The sequence below is a fragment of the Lithobates pipiens genome, unplaced genomic scaffold, assembly GCF_037356315.1.
Source record: "Lithobates pipiens isolate NorthernLeopardFrog02 unplaced genomic scaffold, aLitPip1_a1.2 Scaffold_3, whole genome shotgun sequence".
Classification (NCBI taxonomy): domain Eukaryota; kingdom Metazoa; phylum Chordata; class Amphibia; order Anura; family Ranidae; genus Lithobates; species Lithobates pipiens.
The window spans coordinates 237154771-237182720 of NW_027507790.1; the positions used below are offsets into that span (position 1 = coordinate 237154771).

General features: G+C 42.3%; 1 protein-coding gene across 1 annotated transcript; it reads right to left on the reverse strand.

Moving 5' to 3' along the window:
• Positions 1-270: 270 nt before the first annotated feature.
• GRP (gastrin releasing peptide) lies at positions 271-22823 on the reverse strand. Its single transcript, XM_077462912.1, has 3 exons — positions 22410-22823; positions 12421-12665; positions 271-621 (listed from the first exon to the last, which is right to left on the reverse strand). The coding sequence occupies exons 1-3, from the start codon at positions 22573-22575 to the stop codon at positions 574-576; spliced, it is 459 nt and encodes a 152-aa protein (XP_077319038.1). The 5' UTR covers positions 22576-22823; the 3' UTR covers positions 271-573.
• Positions 22824-27950: the final 5127 nt, after the last annotated feature.

The following is a 27950-nucleotide window of genomic DNA, read 5'->3' on the forward strand; positions in this document are numbered from 1 at the left end:
CCCTTACAGTATTGATCGGAAAGCCCCCTTTTACTGACAGTTAAAAAGATAATTAGTGTACCAATATACTGGCTATGACAAGTGCCGTTGGCTCCTGAACTATTCAGATACCATCGGATGGGAAGTCAATCAGCCCCAGCTCAAGGAAGCACTAGCAACCTCTGGAGGAACCCTACCTTTCCTCTGAACCCTGGTTGACAATGGCTACACCACATAATGGTTTCTTTCAAGATGATGTGTTTAGTCAGAACAAGTAATTAGGCTCCACAATATTTTTATTTTTATTTTTATTGTGAATGTCAAAATATTTTGTGTCTACAAACTAAAAGGAATGAAATTGCCAGAGAGGTGCTAAAATATAATCATGTCGTTGGAAGACCCTCCTCGACCATTATTTACAGAACAGGCCAGTAAGTCCGTACTTTGGAACTATGGAGGTTGGAAAGATTGTAACAAGGGAACGTACATCATTTACATAAAATATTGTTTACATAAATAAAATCTCATTTATCCGGGACAATCAAATGCTTGTGGAATAGAAGCTTCTCCGTGATATAAATTGTGCCATCAATCTCAGCTTTGTGCATTGTCCTTCATCATTTGGTACAGGTAATCCAGCATCTAGATATACAGAAACAAATGTTTAGTTCTGAGGCAAAAGCAAGCTGCTGGTATGAATAAAAGTTATCCAACTATCACATTCACAAGATACATCAGACCATATCACAAGACAAGCTAAAATACTATTCTGGCAAATGACACAGTTGATAATGACATGTAATCTCTATAATCCAATGAGAACCTATTTCCATTCTTATTGTTACCATCATTTTGTATGGAACATAAATGACTGAAATATGTTTACCAATATTTTTCCTTGGACTTCTTTTTTTTATTTGGCACATGTCCAATGCTGACCACTGTGTAGAAGACCATTTGGCAAAAGGTAAAAAAAAAGTAACAAAAACATTTTTCATTGCTATGTGTGGAGGGTGGTGAAAAGTTAGGACCTCTGCCAGGTTTTTATTTCTGTTTTCCCAACGGGAAGATGGTCCCCCACTTTCTGTTGAGGTGATGGGTGTCAGACAGAACATAATTTCAGGGAAAATCTTACTAATAGGGAAACAGACAGAGTTAACACTTGACCTAGGTTCTTACCCTTGCCTACTAAAATGTTTGGAATTGGACATTATTAGTTATCACCTGCCAAGGTGGTAGGGTGGGCGGTGTAGTCCTGCTTGACCCCTCTGCCAGGCCTACAATATTGGTCTGAAGTAAGACCCATCTATTGTTTGGCCTTCTCTTAAAATATAGCCAAACATGTAGTACTATATGGGGCTCTTCATGGCTGACCACTTTGGCACAGTTCCTCATACCTAGTTGCATAGTTACATAGTAGGTGAAGTTGAAAAAAGACACAAGTCCATCAAGTCCAACCTATGTGTGTGATTATATGTCAGTATTACATTGTATATCCCTGTATGTTGTGAAACCACCGACTGTGGAAGGGAATTCCACATTCTTGCCACTCTAAGCCCTTGTACACACGGTCGGAGATTCCGACAACCAAATCCGGCAGATTCTGTCCGTCGGATTTTGTCTGACGGATCTTGTGCGAAACTGTTGCATACACACGGTCGGATGAAGTTGTCGAAAAATCCGATCGCTCAGAACGTGATGACGTTATTTCGTTACGACGGGACTACGTTCAGGCTAATAGCCAATAGCTTTGGTCTAGGAATTTGATCTGAGCATGCGTGGCACTTTGTCCGATCGGAATTCTCTACACATGATCGGAGTATGTCCGATCGGACAAGTTTGTCGGAAAATATTTCCAGCAAGTTGGAAAATTTGGTCTGACGGATATTCCGACGGAAACAGTCCGATGCATACCACACACAGTCGGATTATCCGACAAAACGGTCCGATGAGGACACATTCCGACGGATTCTCTGACCGTGTGTACAAGGGCTTACAGTAAAGAACCCTCTACGTAGTTTAAGGTTAAACCTCTTTTCTTCTAATTTCAATAAGTGGCCACAAGTCTTGTTAAACTCCCTTCTGCGAAAAAGATTTATCCCTAAATTAATTTTATTAGGGCACATTTATGCATGAAAATTTACTTTGCACAAGAGCACTTTAATGTACTATATCAATTAGTGTATTATTCAAGCACTTTAAAGAGGAAGTATACCCTGATGGTGGCTGTCTTCAGGTAAATATCTCCTAAACCGTATAGGTTTAGGAGATATTTCTTGGACCTATAGGTAAGCCTTAATCTAGGCTTACCTGTAGGTCAAAGTGGTTTGTAAGGGTTTACAACCACTTTAAAGTGGAGTTGCCCCCCAAAAAATAAAACTACTTAAAATTCTTTAAAAAAATCAAAAAAAAATAATTGGCAAAAAAAAAAATTTTTACTCACCTCTAAATACCGGTTGCTAGGGGGTCCCTCGTAGTCTGCCTTCTTCATTGCCCGGGCTGGTGACATCACTTCCCCTCGCGCCGCACATTCACCTGGGACCTGTCACGTGTCCCAGGTGACTGTACGGCGTATCACGGCGCCCTGCGCCGCTCGCGCATGTGCAGTGGGTGCCCGGCTGTGAAGCCACAGCCGGGTGCCCACAGTATGCATGACGGCGCCGCGAGCGGAGCGGGGAGCGAGGGGGGGGCTTCGTTCCCCCGCATCGCTGGAACCCGGGACAGGTAAGTGTCCGATTATTAAAAGCCAGCAGCTGCAGTATTTGTAGCTGCTGACTTTTAATTTTTTTTTTTTAGGGGGTACCCCACTTTAATACTGTTTACATATTTAAATGCACTTTATATAGATTTATGTATAGTTTTGCACATGCTGGCACAAGATATAATTGGATATGATTGCAATATATTTACAAGATATAATCATATAGAATTGTAACATATTTACAGGTTTTTGATGAACTTGTATCTATTAAGAGGTAACATTAACACTAGCGTATATGGTGGTCACATGACAGTACTTGGATAGCGCAGCATTTTATTGTATTTATTTATTACAGGTACTTATACAACACTTGCTATTTACACAGTGTTTTACATATTTATTATACCTCTACATCAGTTCCTCAATTAACTTACAATCTAAGTTAACTAACTCACATTCATACATATACAGTGCTTTGAAAAAGTATTCATACCCCTTGAAATTTTGTCATGTTACAACCAAAAGCGTAAATGTATTTTATTGGGATTTTATGTGATAGATCAACACAAAGTGGCACACAATTGTGAAGGGGAAGGAAAATGATAAATGGTTTTCAATTTTTTTTACAAATAAATATGTGAAAAGTGTGGCGTGAATTTGTATTCAGCCCCCCCTGAGACAATACTTTGTAGAACCCCCTTTCACTGCAATTACAGCTGCAAGTCTTTTTGGGATGTCTCTACCAGATTTGCACATCTAGAGAGTAACATTTTTGCCCATTCTTCTTTGCAAAATAGCTCAAGCTCTGTCAGATTGGATGGAGAGCGTTTGTGAACAGCAATTTTCAAGTCTTGCCACAGATTCTCAATTGGATTTAGGTCTGCACTTTGACTGGGCCATTCTAACACATGAATATGCTTTGATCTACACCATTCCATTGTAGCTCTGGCTGTATGTTTAGGGTCGTTGTCCTGCTGGAAGGTGAACCTCCGCCCCAGTCTCAAGTCTTTTGCAGATTCAACAAGTTTTCTTCTAAAGCCGCGTACACACGGGTGGACTGTCTGGCCAACTTAGTCCGTCAGACAATCCGACGGACAGTCCGTCATACTTTCGAATGAACAGACTTGACCACACACACCACTTTTTGAGCGGAATAATACGGCGTACTAAGTCCGCCATACTATCCGCCCTACTTTTGAAATGAACGGACTCGCCCACACACGCGGAGGAAAGTCCGCTCATTTCGAGCACGTCTCCAGGTAGGCGGGGCACGCGAAGGAGACGTCGCTGACCCCGCCGCCTGGTATGGACTTAAAGGGGACCCCCAACGCCGAAAAAAATCGGCGTGGGGGTCCCCCCCAAGTCCACAACAGACCCTTGTCCGAGCACGCTACCCGGCCGGCCAGGAAAGGGGGGCGAGCGAGCGCCCCCCCCTCCTGAGCCGTACCAGGCCGCATGCCCTCAACATGGGGGGGTGCCTTGGGGAAGGGGGGGCCGCACGGCCCCCCCAACCCAAAGCACCTTGTCCCCATTTTGATGAGGACAAGGGCCTCTTCCCGACAACCCTGGCCGTTGGTTGTCGGGGTCTGCGGGCGGGGGGCTTATCGGAATCCGGGAGCCCCCTTTAATAAGGGGGCCCCCGGATACCGGCCCCCCACCCTATGTGAATGAGTATGGGGTACAATGTACCCCTACCCATTCACCTGTAAAATAAAAGTACCAAAAAAAACACAACACACGAGATAAAATACTTTATTGCACAGCTCCGGGGGTCTTCCGTCTTCGGGGGTCTTCTCGCCGGACTCCTCCGCTATCTTCTTGTAGCTCTTTTGCTAGCGGAGGAGTCCGGCTTTCTTCCTCGCCACCGGCCTCTTCTCCCGACTTCGGTGGTCTTGTCCCCCTCTTCGGTTCTTCTGCCGGGCCACCGCGCCTTCTTATAGCTCTTTTACAGGCGGTGGCCCGGTCTTCTGTCGCCGCCGTCGCCGCCGTCGCCGCCACCGCCGCCTTCCGTTCTTCTTCTTCTTCTTCTTCTTCTCCAGGAGATGTTGCCTCGACGATCTCTCCGGCCGGAATGCCAGGGACGCACTGCGCGGCCACTTATATAGGGACAAGGGGCGGTGTCACATGGCTTTATGTCACATGGGTTGGTGTCACATGGTGACCCCGCCCCCTTACGATGTCATAGTCCCCATGTGACATCAACCCATGTGACCAACCCATGTGACATAAAGTCATGTGACACCGCCCCTTGTCCCTATATAAGTGGCCGCGCAGTGCGTCCCTGGCATTCCGGCCGGAGAGATCGTCGAGGCAACATCTCCTGGAGAAGAGGAAGAAGAAGAAGAAGAAGAAGAAGAAGAACGGAAGGCGGCGGCGGCGGCCACCGCGGCGACAGAAGACCGGGCCACCGCCTGTAAAAGAGCTATAAGAAGGCGCGGTGGCCCGGCAGAAGAACCGAAGAGGGGGACAAGACCCCCGAAGTCGGGAGAAGAGGCCGGCGGCGAGGAAGAAAGCCGGACTCCTCCGCTAGCAAAAGAGCTACAAGAAGATAGCGGAGGAGTCCGGCGAGAAGACCCCCGAAGACGGAAGACCCCCGGAGCTGTGCAATAAAGTATTTTATCTCGTGTGTTGTGTTTTTTTTGGTACTTTTATTTTACAGGTGAATGGGTAGGGGTACATTGTACCCCATACTCATTCACATAGGGTGGGGGACCGGTATCCGGGGGCCCCCTTATTAAAGGGGGCTCCCGGATTCCGATAAGCCCCCCGCCCGCAGACCCCGACAACCAACGGCCAGGGTTGTCAGGAAGAGGCCCTTGTCCTCATCAACATGGGGACAAGGTGTTTTGGGGTGGGGGGGCCGCGCGCCCCCCCCTTCCCCAAGGCACCCCCCATGTTGAGGGCACGCGGCCTGGTACGGCTCAGGAGGGGGGGCGCTCGCTCACCCCCCTTTCCTGGCCAGCCGGGTAGCGTGCTCGGACAAGGGTCTGTTGTGGACTTGGGGGGGACCCCCACGCCGATTTTTTTCGGTGTTGGGGTTCCCCTTTAAGTCCATACCAGGCGGCGGGGCCAGCGACGTCTCCTTCGCGGGCCCTGCCTACCTGGATACCCGCTCGAAATGAGCGGACTTTTCTCCGGGCGGGAAAAGTCCGCTCATTTCAAAAGTACGGCGGACTGGCATACACACGGCCGGATTGTCCGCCGAAATGCGAGTACGACGGACAGTATTTCGAACATTCCGAAATACTTAGTCCGCCGTACTGCACGTTGAAAAAGTCTGCAGCCAAAGTTCACATAGTGTATGGCTAATCCAACATGTCATTCTTCTCCCTGACAGTTGCCAGTGCCAGTGCAAGGACCATTTTCTCTGCTGACCACCAGTTTAGCAGGGCATTCTTTCCACTCACCATCTTTATGGAAATGGGCCCATCTTCCAAAGGTCTCCAGCAATTGCACAAAGAGGCAAGGTCTGCTTAATATGTCAGACCCCCCCCCCCCACACACACACACACCTCTAAGCCAAAAAGGCAGCATCAATCCTATAAAACAAACACCTGTCAAGAAAACTTTCAAAATATATTTACATTCCTTTAACCTCCCTGGCGGTATGATTAATTCAGATTTTAGGTGCTAAAATCAACAACACTGAAATATGCTGAGTTGCAGAATTGTCGCTGTCATTACTTTTAGTGTTTGATGATGAATTTCCCCATGAATCATTATCGCTCAATTCTGCAAGTGATTCTAATTTATTATCGCTGTTTTCTAGCTTAAAGCACTTTTGACGTAAATGGACATTTTTTGGTGTCTATGGACAATCTCCAGTTTCCTGGCATAAAGAATAGTATTTATAATATAAAACTGCATGCAGGACACTGGATGAACCACTAGGGACAAAGGGGATGTGTAATTATTTGATACAGTATACTGTAATCTGTAAGATTACAGTATACTGTATCTATACTGTGTTTTTTACTTTTTGAATTTGGCGCCGAACTCTGTCCCCGTGCGTCGGAGCCCGGCACTGTGACAGATCAAGCGAGACACGACGGCTCGTAGATCACAGCGGGGAGACATCGCAGGATCCAGGGGACAAGGTAAGTAACCTCTACATGGATCCTACAATGCGATCCCGAGTCTGGCTCAGGGTTACTGCTTTTTTTACTGAAATCTCACCCCGAGCCAGACTCAGAAATACCACCAGAGAGGTTAATCTACTTCCTATAACATCCTGGGAACAGCAAGGCATAGGCAAAAACGCGGGCAAAGACGTGGGCAAAGACGTGAACCCACAGGTTTACTTTAAGGTATAAAAACTACCAACATCCAGGTGCTACAGTGGTGTAGTGCAGTGATGGCAAACCTTGGCACCCCAGATGTTTTGGAACTACATTTCCCATAATGCTCAAATATACTTCAGAGTGCATGAGCATCATGGGAAATGTAGTTCCAAAACATCTGGGGTGCCAAGGTTCACCATCACTGGTGTAGTGGATAGCACTTTCCCCTAGCAGTAATAAGGGTTGCTGGTTTGAATCCCAACCATGACACTATCTGCTCGGTGACTGGTAGATCACGGTCTGGGCTTGCTTCAATCATCTTGAAATGCAGAGTGAGTACAGTAATACCTCGGACTGCCGTTAACGAGCGTTTCACAATACAAGCTATTATGTTTTTTAAATGCTGACTCGGTTTGCGAGCGCTGTCTTGCAAGTTAATCAGGATTCAATTCAAGCCTCTGCGGTGTGCAGTACCATATTTGGCCAGAGGCGAGGGGGTGCCGGTGACACTCAAAGCCGCTTGGATGCACTCGGAGCCACTTGGAAATAATCAGAAGCACTTGGAGAGGCTCGGAAACACTTGGGAACGGAGTGTTTCCGAGCCTCTCCAAGTGTTTCCGAGTGCATCTGAGCATCTCCGAGCAGTTTCTGAGTGTTTCCGAGTTTCTACGGCACCCCCCCACCTCTGGCTACATGCGGTAGTGCATACAATAGAGGTCACTGTGGAACAAATTATCTGAGTTTCTATTGACTTCTATGGAGAAACTGGCTTTGATATCCAAGTGCTTTGGATTACAAGCATTCTTCTGGAACGAATTATGCTCGTAATCCAAGGTACCACTGTACTTGCAAAGTTGGAACTGTAGTAGAGAGCAAGAACCACCTAAGGCGATGTCTCCTCCGTAGTGCTGGCTTCTGTCCCATGTGGTGTGATACCAACTGCACTCCACTGCTTATCCCGGCTAGAGGTCTCCAGAGTGGTGCCATCAGCAGGAAAGAAGAGATCTTCAGGTCAGTATGAAGCAATACACTGGGCATAATAGCATAGGGCTGCTTTCACACTGATGTGCTGCGGTTTGCCAACAACGCGGGTGCAGTGTACCTGCAGCTTTCCTGTAGGTTTAATGTGCTTAGCCATAGACTTCTATTATATCCTGCAGGTGTGGTGCACTTTATGAAAGCTCACCAAACCTCCTGAATGCATAAGTCTATTTTAAAGCGCAGCTAACCCAGGAAAGTGGCAAATGCACTGCACTGCACCTGGTGCAGGTAAACCGCAGCACATCATTATGAAAGCAGCCTTATAGGGGGCTCAGAACAGTAAGGGCTCATTTAAGTAAATGAGGCCACTCTGCAATCTTGTACAGTACAGCAAAGAAGGAGTTAAAGCAGGCAGCATTGTGTTGCTTTCTCACCACCTGCTTTAACCCCTTGGACCCCGCAGAATCATGCCATTGTGGGGCACTTGCAGAGTGGTCTCATTTACTTAAATGGCAATTGGCAGGTGGTTTCACCCACCAAAAGCAAAAGGGGGCATCTGTACACCTTTGGCTACTGCCTCAGTAGCTAAAGAGGGTAGAGATTAGGAAGGTACACTCAACCGCAGGGATTTACCAGCCCCCCCCCCCCCCCAATGAGCCCAATGTGAATGAGCCCTAAGGGTGCCGCTGCAGAATGCAACTAAGTGCTCATTCAGACACTGCTGCTTCTCTGAAAATGGATCCATGTGTGTTTGACAGGCGGTGAGAAGGTGATATGTTGCCCCTTCACCACGTGATTTAAACCCATGATTGCTGTGCAATGCATGCGATTGTGACACGATAACATGACAATTAGAGGTTTACATCAGGTGTGAGGAGGCGACACTGTGCCCGGTGTTCTTTGACTTCTCCCATGTTGTTCAGCTAGATCTCCACCTCTTTAACCACTACAATACAGGGCACTTTCGCCCCCTTCCTTCCCAGCCCAATTTTCAGCTTTCATCGCTCTAGCGCTTTCAGTGACAATTGCGCGGTCATGCTACACTGTACCCAAATTAAATTTTTATCATTTTGTTCGCACAAATAGAGCTTTATTTTGGTGGTATTTATTCACGACTCCGTTTTTTATTTTTTGCGATATAAGCGCAAAAAAGCGGAAATTTGGAAAAAAAACTATATTTTCTTTTTTCTATTTTAAAAGAAATCCAATAAAATCAAATTTGGTCATAAATTTAAGCCAAAATGTATTCTGCTACATGTTTTTGGTAAAAAAAATTCCGTTAAGTGTATAATAATTGGTTTGTGTGATCACGGACATATGTACGCAAATGATCATGTACATATGTGTGCAGGTGATCACGTACATATGTGTGCAGATAATCATTGGGACATGTGATTTTAGTGGGACATATGTGGGGGACATGTTTTTATTATTAGGGACATGTGTTTTTATTATTTGGGGACATGTATGTTTTGGGGACATGTGTGGGGACATTGTGTTTATACTGTGTGGTGTGTTTACTGTGTGGTGATTTGTGTGTACACTAGACTGGTGATCAGTGAGTAAAAAGCTGTAAAAAACAGCTCATACTCACTGATCATCAGCCGGCTGCAGCGATCTGCTCTCCTCTCCTCAGCGATGACTTCTGTGTGAGGAGAGGAGGAGCCGATTGCCTAGCAACCTGCTGTTTGTTTACATCACATGACGGCCGTGATTGGACACGGCCATCATGTGATCAGGAGGGCCAATCACAGAGCCCTCCTGCCGATCTGAGATGCGCCGTCTCCGGGTGACACGGGCGCATCGGGATCGCGCCGCTGCGCGGGCACACGCGCGCGCGATCCCGCTCCTCCTGATGGACGTTCCTGAATGTCCTATCAGGAGTAGACGGCTCCCACCCAGCCGTATATGTGCATTGGCCGGGTGGGAAGTGGTTAAGGTTGCCTACCCCTGCTTTTTTTATTGCTGTCTGTGCCATCATTATGGAGATTCACCCTCTCTATTTGTCCTGTTTGCCATTATCATTGAAAGTGAATGTAAAAGAAAGCCTACAATTTTGGGTTGTCCCCAGAAAAGTAATAAAGGGGAAATCTTCCAATGGAGATAGTAGTCCTCGTGACCTGGGGTCCCCAAGGAATTCCCTTAATTTGCAGGGTTTTACACTCACTACCTGTTTGGCTATTGGATAGGAAGTGAAAGAATATCTCTGCAATGGGACACAGATGGCAAAAAAATAACCTGACAGGGGTTATAACTGGAGTTGTCCCGATACTACTTTTTTAAGACCGAGCACAAGTACCAATACTTTTTATTCAAGTACTCGCTGATACTGATTACTGACACATTTTCTTAATGTCATGTGACAGTTAAACAGATGGGCACTGATAGGTGGCACTTACTGATGGCTGGCACTGATAGATAGCACTGACTGATGGGCACTTATAGGTGACACTGATGGCTGGCACTGATAGATGGCACTGATAGGCGGCACTTATGGGCACTGACAGGTGGCTGGCACTGATAGGCGCCACTTATGGGCACTACCAGATGGAACTGACAGTTGGCTGGCACTGATAGGTGCCACTGATAGGCGACACTTATGAGCACTGATAGATGTAATTAACAGGCACTGATAGATGACACTGATAGGTGGCACTTATGGGCACTGATGTGCAGGCACTGAAATGCAGCAATAAATGACATGAGAGGAAAGGTTTGTTTTTGCAATGCTATGCTGGGACACCCATCCTGGTACACCTTGCACTCAGCTGCAGTAGACATGTGCGATTAGTTTCGTACGAATCTCAAATTCGTACGAATTTCTCAAAATTCGTACATTCGGGAGGATCCGAAATACGAATTGCCGTGCGTCCAAATTCTGTACGGAATACGAACTTGTGTTTACGAATTCCGGATCAGCGTTTTTTGCTGCGTTTTTTGCGGCGTTTTTTACCGCGATTCGCGGCGTTTTTTACCGCGTTTTTCAGTCATTATGCTTATTATGACTTGCAGAAGACTTCTGTGATAGAAGTCAATGTAAGTTGCCTGAAGACATCAGTGAAGGACTTTCATCCTCTCTGGGCAGGCTGCCAAGAAAAGAACAAAATGATACAATGTTTCTTCTTCAATGGGCTGAACTCCGTGTGTAGAAGTTCTCAGTTTAACCATTTAAAGACTAAATCTTTTTTGACACTTGTTGCTTACAAGTAAAAATCCAGTATTTTCTGCTAGAAAATCACTCAGAAGCCCCAAAAATTATATATATATTTTTAGCAGAGACCCTAGGGCATTGATGGCGAACCTTGGCACCCCAGATGTTTTGGAACTACATTTCCCATGATGCACTGGCACTCTGCAGTGTAGTTGAGCATCATGGGAAATGTAGTTCCAAAACATCTGGGGTGCCAAGGTTCGCCATCACTGCCCTAGGGAATAAAATAGCGGTTGCAGGTGTCATTGCTGTATGTCACGCTGCTAATGTCAGTACTTTCTAGAGGTCGACCGAAAAAAAAGGGCTAACTTGCGTTTGAAAGACCTCTGCGCAAATACCGCGTCACATAAAATTTTGCAACAACCGCTATTTTATTCCCTAGGGTCTCTGCTAAATATATATATATATATATAATTTTTGGGGCTTCTGAGTGATTTTCTAGCAGAAAATACTGGATTTTTACTTGTAAGCAACAAGTGTCAAAAAAGATTTAGTCTTTAAATGGTTAAACTGAGAACTTCTACACACGGAGTTCAGCCCATTGAAGAAGAAACATTGTATCATTTTGTTCTTTTCTTGGCAGCCCAGAGAGGATGAAAGTGCTTCACTGATGTCTTCAGGCAACTCACATTGACTTCTATCACAGAAGTCTTCTGCAAGTCATAATAAGCATAATGAGCAATGTTTTTGCCTTTAAATTCATGGTAAAGAACGTTCGTACGAAAATTCGTATTTCGTACGAAACAGAACGGAATTTCGGACACAAAATACGAATTAGGAATTAATTTTATTACGAATCGAAACGGAACAGAACAAAACTAATTTTTTGACGGCGCCCATGTCTAAGCTGCAGTAAGCAGCAGTAAACATCTTTTTACACCGGACGCCCTAATTATATGGGCTGGGTGTAACAAGATGTCCACTGCTGGCTTAGTGCAGGGTGCTTAGTGCTTAGGGTGTACTAGGATGGGCATCAATATGTTCAACCACTGACTGCGCTGACTCTGCCCACCCTCTCCGCCTGCTGACTTACGGTTGCGAGCAGCCTCTGACTCCGCCCACCTCTCCCAGGTACCGGATTAGGCTTCGGGAGCATTTGTGTGTGTACAAGTACTAATGAAAATGCTTGCTACCGGTCCCGATACCAATACTAATATCGGTATCGGGACAACCATAGTTATAACCCTCCCTTACTCTATCCAAAATGAAGAAAAAAAATGTTGCCTATAGCTCTACTCTATAAGTCATATATACATAGAAACATTCACCTCTTTGTAGTTAACGTTGTCTTCAGAATCATAGCTCTTCCTGTTATAAGGGTTCACATCTCTCATTGGCTGGGAAATTCTGTTGTCACTTGACTCTATCATTCTCAATAAAGTAAGGAGTGCTTCTTTCCACTGAGCTCCATTCATTGGCTTATCCCCTTCCAAGTACCCAGTTGCTGAAGCCCTCTCCCCTCCATCATACAGATATGGATATTCTTCTATACTCTTTTTGCCCATTAAGTGCCCTGGAAAAGAAAAAAGAAGACATATAAGAAAAATAAATCTGTAAACATTTGATAATGACACCCTAAAATTATATGTTAGGTAATAAAAAAATGTATTTCAACTGTAGTTCAGCTCTATTCCAATTGGATATTTCAGTTTGCCGTGGTTGCTAGAAAGGTGAAATGTAATGCTTCTAATGTCTTTCTGGGAGTTTCCCCACCCGAAGTTCAACCCAACTTCTGTACCATTACACAACCAAATGATAGCATCTCAGATAGCTTCCCTATAATGCAGAATAAATAAATTATTATGGTACTTTGCCATAGGAGTCTCCAAGAGATGTAACAATTCATCAGGTCATTCATTTAAGGCTGGCCATACATTTAACACATTAAACTTTACTTTAGATTTACCAAAACCATATAATATGAGGTGTACACTTTAAAATGATATGCAATCAGACAGGCCCTTGCACTACATAGTTGAAGGTAAATCTAAAGGAAATTGAATAAGAAAATTGTATAATGTATGGCCAGCCTAAGTGCTGACTGTCACTTATAGGTGGAATTGGGACTAAACTGAAAGCTCATTGCTCTATCCAGTTTCTGCACATTTCAGAAGACTATGCTTAGTGAAATGTCTTGGTATATTGGGTGCAGTGCAGCTATCTATGTGTTGCAGGGACATGCAATCAGGCGAGGCAGGTGTCATCAACATAAAAAAAAAAAAACGATCGACTTCGAGGGTCATAGCTCGGTGACCTGAAGTCCTACCACACCACTGGTCAAAATTTGGGGCTCCTATCATCTATGGTTTTGGCGATATGGGGCTTCTTCTGCAGCCTGTCGGAGACTACATACAGAGTGGCCGGTTTAAATACAAACTGGCACACTCTGTTTGCAGCTGACTGAGAAGATGAGCTCACAGAGCCTCTCCTCACTTCTTGTCAGAGGCACTGAGCTCAATGGACAGCTTGGAGTCTTGGACCAATGGTAAAGTACCATCGGCCCCAGCTGTCCAATAAAAATGCTGCAATGGAGGCATGCCTCTCACTGCAGTGTCATAGAAGGGGGCGTGTATCTAAAAGACAAATGCTCTCTTCCAGCCTAGCTCTCTTAACTACAAGGAAAAAACATGGGTTTATGTGTATGAGGTTTACCCATAATCCCATGTTTTTCTCACACAGTTAAGAGGGAGAATGAGAATCTTTATGATTTATCGATTTACTGTGAAATTACTGGTTGGAAGTTAGAACTTCAAACTTCAGTAATTTCTCTGTTAAGCCACCTGCTTGAGTACAGATTTAGAAAATATAGTAGATTACCTTAAAAATAATATATAATAATTATTTGTATATTATTTACTTATGGTAATTAACCCCTTGTCATCCAGGCCAATTCTGAAACTTCTCTCCTACATGTAAAAATCCTCATTTTTTTTTTGCTACAAAATTACTCAGAATGCCCAAACATTATATATATTGTTTTAGCAGACAAGCTAGGGAATAAAATGGCGCTGCTGCAATTTTTTATGTTACACGGTATTTGTGCAGCAATTTTTCAAATGCGTTTTTTTGTTTTCAAAGAAACTGTTTCATGAATGAAAGAAAAAAACAGTAAAGTTAGTCCAATTTTTTGGTATAACGTATAAGATGTTACGCCGAGTAAATAGATACCTAACATGTCACATTTTAAAATCACGCACACTTGTGGAATGGCGCCAAACTTTAGTACCTAAGAATCTCAATAGACAACGCTTTAAATTTTTTTAGAGCTTACATGTTTATAGCTATAGAGGAGGTCTAGTGCCAGAATTATTGCTCTCGCTCTAACGTTCGCGGCGTATGTAACCTGTGTGTATCTGGCTCTGATACCAGCCAGTGCCTCAGCAGCCATTGACCTCACTGCACTTCCCTGATGTGTTGCTCAGACAAATTTGATGTATATGGATTGTTTGACAATATTCCCATTATTATAATGTTATTATTACTAATATGCTCTATTTCTAATGTGTGATATATTATCCAGTAGTAAGCATATTACAAATTAATAGAAAACAAAAAAGGTATAAAAACAGAACAGAAACAAGACAGAGGAAGAAAAAAAGAGAAGAGAACCCTTGCCTATGCTTTAAAAAAGGAGGAACGCTAACATGTCACACTTTAAAATTGTGCACACTCATGTAATGGCGACAAGCTACAGTACTTAAAAATCTCCATAGGCGACGCTTTCATGTTTTTTAACGGTTACCTGTTTAGAGTTACAGAGGAGGTTTTGCGCTAGAATTATTGCTCTCGCTCTAATGATCGCAGAAATACCTCTCATGTGTAACTTGAACACTGTTTACATTTTCGGCGTGACTTACGTATGTGTCGTCATTGACGTGTGAACATGGAGTGATGGGGTGCGTTAACATTTTTTACATTTTGTTCTTATTTTATTTATTTATTTACAATGCCCCTTTAAAAAATAAAATGTCTAATCACTTTTATTGCTGTCACAAGGAATGTAAACATCCCTTGTGACAGTAATACGAAGCGACAGGTACTCTTTACGGAGGGATCTGGGGTCTAAAAGACCCCAAACTCCTCCACTACACTTGAAAGCTTGAAAGTATTCAAAGCACCAAGATCAGCATTTTTGAATACTGACATATTTTTTTTTAAATGGAAGTAAACTGGAAGTGATGTCATGACATTGCTTTTGGGTCTCTACATCAGAGACGTGATCAAAATTGAGCTCAGCTTTGTTCGGGACTCCGGCCAGCCAGTGAACATGCCAGCTGGTGGATCTGGTCTCCCAGGGGGATGGAAGCCCCTGGCGGAGCGGCGGAAGGGGGGGGTGGGGGGGGGGGGAGAGAATTCCATCCTGCTCCTTGTAATAACAGCTGAGCGGCTGCTTAGCTGCATTGGTTGTTATTACATGAAAGCTGACCGTTGGCTCTAAAAAACGGTACTGGGTGATACCTGTAGCTGCAGGCATCACCCTCATACAACCACTTAAAAAAAAATGAAGTACAGGTATGTGATTTTGCATGAAGTGACAATATTCTCAGTTAATCTTTCACTGAAATTCAATTCAAATTCAATTCATCTTGAAATAAAATATTTCCAATTCATCTTACATTCACAAACCAGAAAATAGACTGGCAGAAAGGGGCAGCAGGCCTGGGTGGTGGTAAGGGTAGATAAGTCTTGCCACCACCTTAACCAGTTCCCGACCAGCGCACGCCGATGTACGTCGGCAGAATGGCACGGGCAAGCATATTGGCGTACAGGAACGTCCAATCTTCAATGCCGCCCTACCATCGCGAGCGCGCCACCGGCGGCACGCTCGCGTGCCGGTCGGGACCCCCGTGAGTTTGGTCGCGGGTCTCGCGGACTCGATCTTGTCTCACGGGACGGCTGAATGGAGGAAATGCCGTGTAAACAGCATTTCTCCATTCTGCCTAGCAACTAGTGACGCTGATCTCTGCTCCATGTGATTGGAGCAGAGATCAGTGTTTACTAAATGAAAGCCCAACCCCCCCACAGTTATTAACACACCCCTAGGAACACTTAACCCCTACACTGCCACCCACTGGTTAACCCCTTCACTGCCAGTGTCATTTACACAGGAATCACTGCATTTATATAGCAGTGATTACTGTATAAATGACAATGGTCCCAGAAATGTGTCAAAAATGTCCGATGTATCCGCCACAATGTCGCAGTCACAATAAAAATCGCTGATCGCCGCCATTACTAGTAAAAAAAAAAAAAATTATTAATAAAAATGCAATAAAACTATCCCTATTTTGTAAACGCTATAATTTTTGCGCAAACCAATCATAAATCGCTTATTGCGATTTTTTTTACCAAAAATACATAGAAGAATACGTATCAGCCTAAACTGAGGGAAAAAATATTTTTTTATATATTTTTGGGGGATATTTATTATAACAAAAAGTAAAAAAGAATGAGTTTTTTTCAAAATTGTCGCTCTATTTTTGTTTATAGCGCAAAAAATAAAAACCGCAGGGGTGATCAAATACCACCAAAAGAAAGCTCTATTTGTGGGGAAAAAAAGGACATCAATTTTGTTTGGGAGCCACGTCGCATGACTGCACAATTGTCAGTTAAAGCGACGCAGTGCCGAAACTCAAAAAGTGGTCTGGTCTTTGACCAGCAAAATAGTCTGGTCTGTAAGTGGTTAATGTTCATATTGGCATATAAAAAAATTAGTGGCTTTAGGACAGGGATATGCAATTAGCGGACCTCCAGCTGCTGCAGAACTACAAGTCCCATGAGGCATAGCAAGACTCTGATAGCCACAAGCATGACACCCAGAGGCAGAGGCATGATGGGACTTGTAGTTTTGCAACAGTTGGAGGTCTACTAATTGCATATCCCTGCTTTAGGATAACTGGTATAAACAGTTTGGAAAAAAAGTGGAGCTATTCCTTAAAGTGGTTGTAAACCCTTACAAACCACTTTGACCTACAGGTAAGCCTAGATTAAGGCTTACCTGTAGGTCCAAGAAATATCAACCTAAACCTGTATGGTTTAGGAGATATTTCCCCGAAAACAGGCACTGCTGTCTACGGCGCATGCGCCGTAGACAGCGGCGCGCAGGCGCACTGAGCGCGGCATTCTCAACGACGGAGCTGCCGCGCGTGTCGGCTCCCGTGCGCATGCGCGGGAGTGACGTCATCGCGGCGGAGCCGAATGACAGCGGCGGAGCTGCGAGACCCAACCAAGAAGATGGATGCGGCGGACTACAAGGGACAGCGGCGACTTCGCTGGCTCCTGTGTCAGGTAAGTGACACATAATGGACTACTATGCGATGCATAGTAGTCCATTATGCTTTGCCTTTGCAGGGAATGAAAGAGGAAGTAAACTCATCAGGGTTTACTTCCTCTTTAATTCCATCATATGTTGCCATCATGAGTATTGCTTAAAATATAAAAATGATGTACTAGGTAAACATACACATATATGTTTTATTTCAGAGTTTTCTTTCTTCTAAAAACTTTATAAGAAAGATTTAAAAACTGAAAACAGAATCCTACTTGTTTAAAATATACTGGTAAAAACACTCATCAGAAGTAACTGAATGCAGAGGACATGATGATTTATGCACACAGCTGATTTTGTGTTAAGAAATCCTAATGAGCTTCTATTAATATATGTGATTTATACAGAGCCACTTGAAATACATCATCCACCACATCTATCCACTCAAGTCAAAGTGCAGTTATTGTATATAAGTTGCTACATATTCTGAATTGGTTTACATACATACATATTAGCCCTTATATTATAGAACAGTTTTATTAGATATTGTGTTTATTTAAAAGTACCAGTATCCACAGTAGCTATTTTAATATATGTTTTAAAAGTCAGAAAATGAGATGCAATAATGCCCAATGTAGCTATGTATGTTATTGGCTTACATCTGACATTAAAAACATGATCGTTTTATTTTATCATTGTGGGGGACATTTACTAAAATTGGTGCACACAAGAATGTGGTGCAGCTGTGAATAATAACCAACCAGCTTCCAGGTTTTATTGTTAAAGCTAAGTGAACAAGCTGAAGTTACAAGCTGATTGGTTACTTTGCACCAGTGAACCAGTAAAGTAAATCTACCCCTTAGAATATGTACATCGTTTTCGATGATTTTTTTCGTTTTCGTTATATTTCAGATATGTTAGGATGAATTCAAACTATACTTTCACATGAGATCCCAAAGGCGATGTTGAAAACTGAGATATCTATGCCGACATTTCTGGTATTATTTTTCCTTCTGTGTGGTGGGTTTTTCCTGTTTTTTGTCGGATTTTTTGTGTTTTTTGAATCATTTTTTTTATTTTTATTTTTGCATTAACTTGCTAAGCTTATGAGGACTTTAGAAGCCCCTCTGTAGAAGGAGTACAGGTAAGGAAGTACTGACCTCACCATGCTTCAATTTTCACCCAATAGCTACCAGACTAAATATTAATATTTGTAATATTTGTTTTTATTTTATGTTATATTACTTTATATCTGTGTGAAGTGTTATGTAACAATGGAAAAGATATGAGAAGCGTTAAAACTCAATTTTATTCTATATTATTCGGTGTATTACTAAGTATCCAGTAGAAATCAGAGCTCAGCTATCCTTGCAATATATCGATACAACAACTGCAAGGTAATCAGCAACAACCGAATGTCAACCGTTATATGAAGGGGACCCGTTAATAAGCTTTACGAACTTTTTGCTACATTACAGATCAGCCTGATTGGGAATCTCTAGGTATATATGTGTGCCTGAAACAGGAATGTTTGTATTGCAGTTGTTGAAAAAAAATCTGAACGCAATATGCAATTTCTTCATAAGAACCTTTAACGTCATCGTATTCCCTCCTATACAATCTATAGCAAAGGTAGCGATAATATAGTATATAATATACTGCAGAGCTGCACAATCTCATGAAGGGGCTAGTAAAGCCAGTCTTCCACAGTCTGTATTGCTGAGCATAATATATTATTTATCATCCTTTCGTGTAATTGCTTATGCCCTGAACTGTTTGCCTTTGCCTCATTCTGCCAGCTGAATTCCATTTCATTTGGAAGCTTCATTTGTAATTATACCGATCTCATAATCTCTACAGGAGCAATGCAGTAGAATTATCACTGCGTTCATAGTGATCTTTTATATTTTTTTAATAGTGTTTTTAGTTAATAGTGATCTTATTCCTTTAAGGGTATTGAGTGCCAATGTAAAAAAAATATGCCAGTGTTGTTATAATATGCCATTGTAAAGTAAGACTTTACCAAGTGGTATGCACAATTGATATATTAATAAATATAATACATAAATAATAAATGTATATTATTAGTATTGGCAAGGGAGGCATATTAGTTATGGAGCGCTACAGATTATGTACAGCTTGTGAATAGGGCACGTATTTCATTACTTGCTGGCTAGTTCGATTCCAGCCTTACCTTCCTTTCCTAAAAGGTCTAGCACTTACAAAATAATATATTATTAAAGGTGAAATATTATCATTCTTCTTCTTCTTCTTCTTATTATTATTATTATGAATCATGTATTATATATTTAAATAATATAAATATTATATAATATAGGGTTATATAATTAATACTTATAATAATGCTAATAATAATAATAACAACAAAAAGAATAATGATAATAATAATAATAACTATTATTATTATTATTATGAAGAAGAATGAATTCCACCCCAAAATATCTCGCAAATCACACGCTTGCTTATATCCTTCCATGGATTCCCAGGTGAATATGGCCAATACAAAGCTAAATGATGGTATTGTGCTCTCCATAGTGAATGTCCCAGAATGTAAGCAAATAGTTTGGGAGCCCAATATTATTTTTGTCATTGTGGAAGCTGGAAGACATTGTGGGGAAACCTTGTCATCCGAGGCTTTAGGTAATAAAAAAAAAACGAAACCCCCCCCCCCCCCCCCAAAAACCCTATAGCCACCCAACCAAACAATAAATATTGGTTTTAGGTGGAATTGCCCTTTCAGAAGATTCTAATTCACAATATTTTAGTGCAAATCAAATTAAAGTTTAGTACAGTCCTTTTCTATAGAAATATTGTATGAGTCAGTGTAATCGTTTGTTATTCATACCTAATTGTATTTAAACACAACCTATATAGATAAAGAACAATATTATTTGTCATAAACGATATTTTTTACAGGGCAGTGCACGTTTTAGAGCAGTGCAGTATCATGTTTTCTATTTAGTCCGATTTAATTAATACAAAATAATAATAATAAATAAATAAATAACCCAATAGTATATGTGCTTTGTACTTACTCTAATAACAAAAATACAAAAATAAACTATACACATTTTAGCACAAATAGCCAATTACAATGATGTGCTGCAAAGTACTCTACTTTTTACCAACCAATCAGAAACGACCTCTCTACTAACTGACTGGGAATAAACTTAAATTGAATGGCTGCTGTGCTGTGTACATTGTAATTATTGAATCATCTTTAATCTGGACTCAATCTATTGGTACAGTGCAATGAAAACGGCATGCTGGGATTTGTGGTCCTATGACAGGCAAATGTTTGCTTCCAATGATAAAAGATCAGCTTGGCACACCTTGAAGCATGCTGGTGTAGCAGTGTTATGGTGGGCACACATGCCATCACAAGTGCTGGGTCAATAATGCTGATAGACATTGGACAACAGATCCCAGGATCCTGCTGTAGAGTACAGAATGACCTCCAGTGTAAATATACAGAGTAGGAAGCCACTCTATACAGCAAGGTCACCAGCTAAACAACTGACAGACATAATAGTCAATTAGGCATGCTAAAATTAGGAGCAACATAAATAAATAAAAATCCTCATGGAACTGTGTCTTCTCCAGTTGGAACTTAATCATAATTTTACTAGCCACAATGTTAGCAATGTATCTAATTCTAAAATGGAGCTTATTATACAGCTGGGATTCTGCATAATAAATATGTACTACATAGCTGTCAATGGTTTAAAGTAATAGGTGGGAACACAGGAGACGGTCTAAGAATGTCATTTTCAATGTGGTCTAAGGATGGCCATACACTGTACAACCTGATTGTACAGTCTCTGTATAATCTGCAATCTGATCAAATGATTCTTTACAGAATCACATTAATACAATATCAAAAAAGATGCATTGGGGTTTATTTACTAAAACTGAAGAGTGGAAAATCTGGTGCAACTCCAACCAATCAGCTTCTAGGTTTCATTGCCACAGCTTAACTGAACCACCTGAAGTTAAAAGCTGATTGGCTACCAAGCACAGCTGCACCAGATTCTGAGTGCACCAGTTTTAGTAAATCTACCCCATACCCTACTGCCATTCATCAATTTCAAACAAAATGGATTGATTCAAAATTATGGTGATCAGTCTCATTTTGCATGCTTTGCTTTCCATTTCCAGGGACTAAGGCAAACCCCAGGGCTGGCTGAAAACCTGGGAAAGCTAGACACTAAGGCTTACTATATGCTATAGAATCTAATTGTAAAATCTTTAGACCTACCATCAATTATGTAGTGCAAAGGCCTTCCTGATTTGATACTAATTGAATTGGTTCTTCATGCTTGTCTTTATATGGTATAGTTTTGGTAACTCTCAGGGCTTTTTCTCATTTACGACTGTTGGTCAGTAAAAGTAGGCGGTTGAGCCACTTTTTTCTCCCCACCAATCACTCCCTTTAAAATCAACACATCAGCTGAAAGAGGTTGCAAAAACGATACCCCTTGTAACATTTAGTGGACAATACTGCTGCTGATGACCCATTGAAGTGACTAGGTCTGTACTACAACAGTGTGCAATGAACATGTTTGGAGTGCAATGGTGCTAGCTTTTAAGGGTTAAAACATATAATTTCCCGTCTGCCTGTCAGCCACCCTCTGAAAAGCAATCCATTGTGGATCCCTTTTTCAGAGGGGGGGCAAGAGCTGCGGCTTATGTAAACAAGCCCTCAAGGAGATTCTACAGAGATTGTACAATCAGATTGTATAGTGTATGACCAGCTTAAGGCTGAAAAAGGCAGCCAATGACACACAGCAGTCTAATAGTAGTTAGTCACACTCAGATGAACTTGTTCTGTAATCAGCACTGAACAAGTCCAGTTCAATGTGACTGACTACTACTAGATATACCATGATCTGGATAAATGAAAACCTTCAAAGCCAGCCCCAAATACCTTTATCAGGGAGCTATTAAAATAGAAGAAATTGCACTTACCTACAGCCCAGTGGCTTCCCCTGGGGGACATTTTGGAGAGAGTGGCTGGGTCAGGGTGCTGTTGGGAAGGAGCAGCCTCTGAATGGACCTTGAAGAGGATGAGAGTGCAGAGGATGAGAGAGAATAGGGTGCGATATCTCCAGAAGACCAGAACTCTTTCCATCATGGAACTCTATGGGAGGGAGCTGTCCAAGGTGCTGAACTGGAGAGCTGGTACTGGGTGCTGTCTATGGTGCTGAAGATGAGAGCTGAGCTGTCTATGGTGCTGAAGATGAGAGCTGAGCTGTCTGTGGTGCTGAAGATGTGTACAGGCTTTGTCAGTGGTCTATGGAAGGTTAGACTGGGAGTGTGGGCAGCCTTCTTCCTCCCTGGATCCTGTGCAACTCTTCTACCTCCTCCTTTACCAGCAGCATTTATAAGTGAAGGAGGGATGTCTGTTGTCAGAATTTATCAGACTGGCACCTCCTCCACAAGTACCTTCCTGACCTCACCCAGCCATTGACCTGGTATCCACCAACACTCTGTCTGAGTCATGTATGCCAATATCACCTAAAGTCCTTGTCAATCAAATCTCATTGCTATTTGTTTCCAGTAATAAATCTTCCTCTGCTGCTTCTTTCCCTTTACAGTGTGTTAATTCTCACACCTTTCACCAAATCTTCATCACCAGTGTTTGCGCAGCATGAGTAAAATCAACTCAACAGTACATGAATGAGGAGACAGTTGACAAGTGACACTATAGATACATGACATTTTATAATTAAATTAGTCCAGCTGACTTGCAAGACTCCCATATAGCGAGTTCTTATCTCTACGCACATTCTTCATTCTGATTATTGCCAGAGCCAAATGTCAGGTATGTCAATATTTCTACAATGTAATATTGCTTCTGTAGAGCACTCTGCAGAAAGGTAGTAATAAAACACTTGATGTTGGTAGGGATTTGTTAAGAGCTTTTTCATAAGAGGTGAAACCTAATAGCAGTTTTATATAGTTATTATATGTATTGATACAGTAATTTTACATATTGTACATTCACATCAGTTTCTGAACTCAAGAGCTTATAATCTGCGATTTCTACTTCACCTTAGAGATGAGCTGAATTGCCCTGGGTTAGGTTCAGCGAACTCCAGAGAAGTTCGGATGCCGCACTCTAATTCCACTGAAATCAATGGGAGTCAAATCACAAATTCCCATTTTCTGGGCTAAAAGGCAAAGGGCTGTAAAAAAAATTAAAAATAAAAGCATGGAGGAGCAGGCATTGACCTGGTGAACATGTACCAATGTAAAAAAAAAAAATTTTTTTTACAACATATTCTACCAGTAGCAGTGATTCTTTTTTTTCTTTTTTTTTTTGTTTTTTGTTTACTATGGCGCAATGGTTTTTTCAATTGCCAGCAAATGACATTTTCCTGCTGGCTTCTTTAGAGAAAAAAAAACATTTTCTAAAAAAAAAAAAAAAAAAAATAGCACACAGAACCCTAGGATCCTCATTTCGTGTACACACGACCGGACTTTCCGGCAGACTAGGTCCGACAGACTTTTGGCAGAGTTCTGACTGACTTTCCGAACCAAGGGACTTGGCCACACACAAGCACACCAAAGTCCAAATGTGATGATGTACGACCGGACTAGAATAAGGAACTTCATAGCCAGTAGCCAATAGCTGCCCTAGTGTTGGTTTTCGTCCATCAGACTAACATACAGATGAAGGGATTTTTCTAACGGACTCAAGTCCGTCGGAAAGATTTGAAACATGTTTTAAATCTAAAGTCTGTCTGATTTTTAGACAGCAAAGGTCCGATGAAGCCCACACATGATCGAATTGTCTGGCGGATTAGTTCCCTCTGACTTAGTCCATTGAAAAGTCCGGTCGTGTGTACGCGGCATCAGAGTACAAAGTGGCCGACTCATTTGCTGATAATTAAAACTGTACAGTTTATTTTTGTTGTAAATGTTACTTTTGCTGGAGCACGTTTTACAGTAAGTACGAAAAACATTTTAGAGTCTGGTATGGATTTTATAGGGGCTACCCCACACAAAAAAGGTCCCCCAGGAAACCTATACCAGACTCCTTTACTTTGGTGTGAATTTTAGTTCCCCCTTTCAACCCCCACCCCCCCTCCCAAAAAGAAAAACGCATGAAGTCCCAATAAAAATCCATACATCAATAACCAAACCCTTAATCTGAGCATGCAGCCTGGCTGGCCAGGAAAGAGAATGGGACAAGCATGCACCTCCCCTCGCGTACCATACCAGGCCACATGAGGGACAAGGCTCTCTTCCCCACAACCCTGGCCTTGTGGTTGTGGCAGTCTGTGGGGCTTATCAGAATTCAGACACCTTTTAAAAATAAGGGGGCCTCCAGATACCACCTTCCACCTTTCATTCACCAAAAAATAATGTAACCTATAAATAAAGATACCAAAACATTTTACAAGTCCTCCCTGAGCTGTCCATGGCCATGGCCATATTTGGTTAATATCATTGCCCAAATATGGCCAATGACCAAGTGGCAAGGGATTCTTATCCATGTAAGCCAATATGCTGGTGATATCAGCGTATGCTAGAGATGCATTGACAGTGGGAAGCTGTCATTAATAGAATCATCAGAAATAACTCTTCAATATATGATGCTCACCTCCTTCCAAGTGGGGGCCCACACTGGCGAACCTAAATTTCGACCAAACTGTTGGCTCATACCTACTTCCTATGCATATATACTAGGGCCAATTTAGACTGACACCAATGAACTAATATGCATTCAGAGTGTAGGATGAAACCCCTTCACAGCCAGGGTGAACATGCAAACTCCTTTCAGATAGTTCCTGGTTGAAATTTGAACCAAGGACTCTAGTGCAGCATAACAGGAGTGCTAACCACTAAGCCACTGTGTAGTTAAAGTATATACATGGTGAACATGTAAAAGCATGTATTCATTTTCACATTGCATTTGAATAATTTGCAGCCTACTCCTATTAATATGAATGATCTTAGCCCTTGTGCACACGGCTGGAGATTCCGACGGAATGTGTCCTATCGGACTGTTTTGTTGGATAATCCGACTGTGTGTGGTCTCCATCGGACTGTTTCCATCGGAGTATCCGATGGACCAAGTTTTCCAACTTGTCTGTAAAATTTTCTGACAAAATGCTCCGATCGGACATACTCCGATCATGTGTAGCCTACTCCGACGGACAAAGTGCCACGCATGCTCAGATCAAATTCCGAGACCAAAGCTATTGGCTACTAGCCTGAACGTAGTCCCGTCGTAATGAAATAACATCATCACGTTATGTACAATCGGATTTTCAGACAACTTTGTCCGACCGTGTGTATGCAACAGTTTCGGACAAAATCCGTCGGACAAAATCCAATGGATTTGGTTGTCAGAATGTCTGACCGTGTGTACAAGGGCTAAAAGTTTGTAGACTTACTTTGTGAAGATCCCCACACATTTACTTCACTACATTGTGTGACATTTAGTTTCTATGCTCTGTATGTAGTGACTGCTGTGTCACACATTTCACAGAGCCTGTCTGCCAAACAACAGAGGTGCCGAGAGGAGAAGTTTCAGGAGGTGGAGTCAGTAAAGGAATTACAGCTTGCAGGCAGCAAGGTACCATGGGATATGTAGTCCATAGAAATGGAAAGTAAACAGCAGAGGAGAAGCTGCAAAGCATGCATGGAATTACATGAAATACATACTTAGATAGTTACACACTTAGTCAGGTTGAAAAAAAGCACTAATCCATGCAGTTCACCCAATTAAAAAAAACACACACATATAGCAAATCTCCATACACACAATACAATACCAACAGTTGATCCACCAATAAAGCAAGATCGGGGGGGGGGGGGGATTCCTTCCTGTTGTCTGGGATCAACTATCCCTGTCAGTTTAACCTCTAAATATTGATATCCAGTTATATTTTGCACATTTACAAATGCATTCAGCTCTTTTTTTAAACAATCTACCAAACTGGTCAGAACCAGTTGAGAGAGTCCATTCCATATTTTGACATTTCTTACTGTGAAGAAACCTTTCCGTATGTGAAGATTAACTCTCTTTTCCTCCAGATGTAAAGAGTGCCTCCTTGTCCTCTGTAAAGACATGAGGATAACTCTACACTGAGTTCACTATATGGACCACTTTTGTATTTGTACATGTTGCTCATATCCCCCCCCCCCCCCCCATAATCTCCTCTTCTCAAGAGAGAATAGATTCAGTTCCTCTAATATTTACTCATAGCTGAGCTCCTCCATGCCTCTTATCAGTTTGGTTGCCCTTCTCTGCACTTTCTCCAGTTCCCCGATATCCTTTTTGAGAACTGGTGCCCAAAACTGAACTGCATATTCCAGATGAGGTCTTACTAATGATTTGTTCAGGGGTAAAATCATGTCTCTTTCTCTGGAGTCCATACCTCTTTTGATTCAAGAAAGTATTTTTTGCCTTAGGAACCACAGCTTGGCATTGCACGCCACAATTAAGTCTATTATTTACCAGATCACCCAGATCCTTCTCCCTAAAACATCCCAACCCTCCTACCGCCCTCCCCCATTCCTTCAGTAAACAGCCAGGATAGCTAGATACAGAGGATATAGAGCAGGCTTTGTCAAACTTTCTAAACAAAGGGTCAGTTTATTGTCCTTCAGACTTTGAGGAGGCTGAACTGTGGCCTTTGGGAGCAGAAAATGTCCTGATGCCAATGGGAGTAAACAATGGCATTGCTGGTGTCAGTGGGAATAATAATGCCCCATTGTTGGTGTCAGTGGGAGGAATATTGCCCCTCTGTGGTGTCCGTGAAAGGAATAGTGTAATATTATTATTGTCATTGAAAGGAATAGTGCCCCAACATTGGTGTCAGTGGGAGGAATAGTGCCATCCCAATGATTAAGCTCTGAAGAGTAGAGCGGAATGCGTTGGGGGCGTGGCTTAGTTGGAGCCCAGCCTTAGGTTGCTATACACCACAGATTGATGGGATTGTTCTAATGTGTGGCCACAGGGATATTTTCTTCTGTACTATGGGAGGAATAGTGTAATATTGCTGTTGTCATTGATAGGAATAGTGACCTATCATTGGTGTTAGAGGGAAGAATCGTGATCCCCGGTCTCCTCTATAACTATTGAACCTGGAAGTTACAATGATTTCCCCACTTCCGGTTTCAGAGCTTACATTAGCTTTATCAGCCAGAGAAACAGCTATTCAAGCACAATCTGTGCTTGATTAGCTGCTTTGGAGGGCAGAAAAGACATTGGAGGTCTAATTAACCCTTGTTGTCTCCATAAAGAGTACCTATCACCTACCCAAGGCTATTAAAAACAGGGCTTGTTAGTCCCCTTGAGATAGCAATAAATGTAATTGAAAAAAAAATGTAAAGAAAATGAATGAAAAAAAATATATAAAATACAAATAATAAAAAACTGTAAAAGCACCACCTTCCTCCCCACACATACACGCAAAAGTAAACATGCAGGTAGATCCTGCATGTGTATATAAACATTGATTGCACAACACATGAGGTATTGCCATGAACACC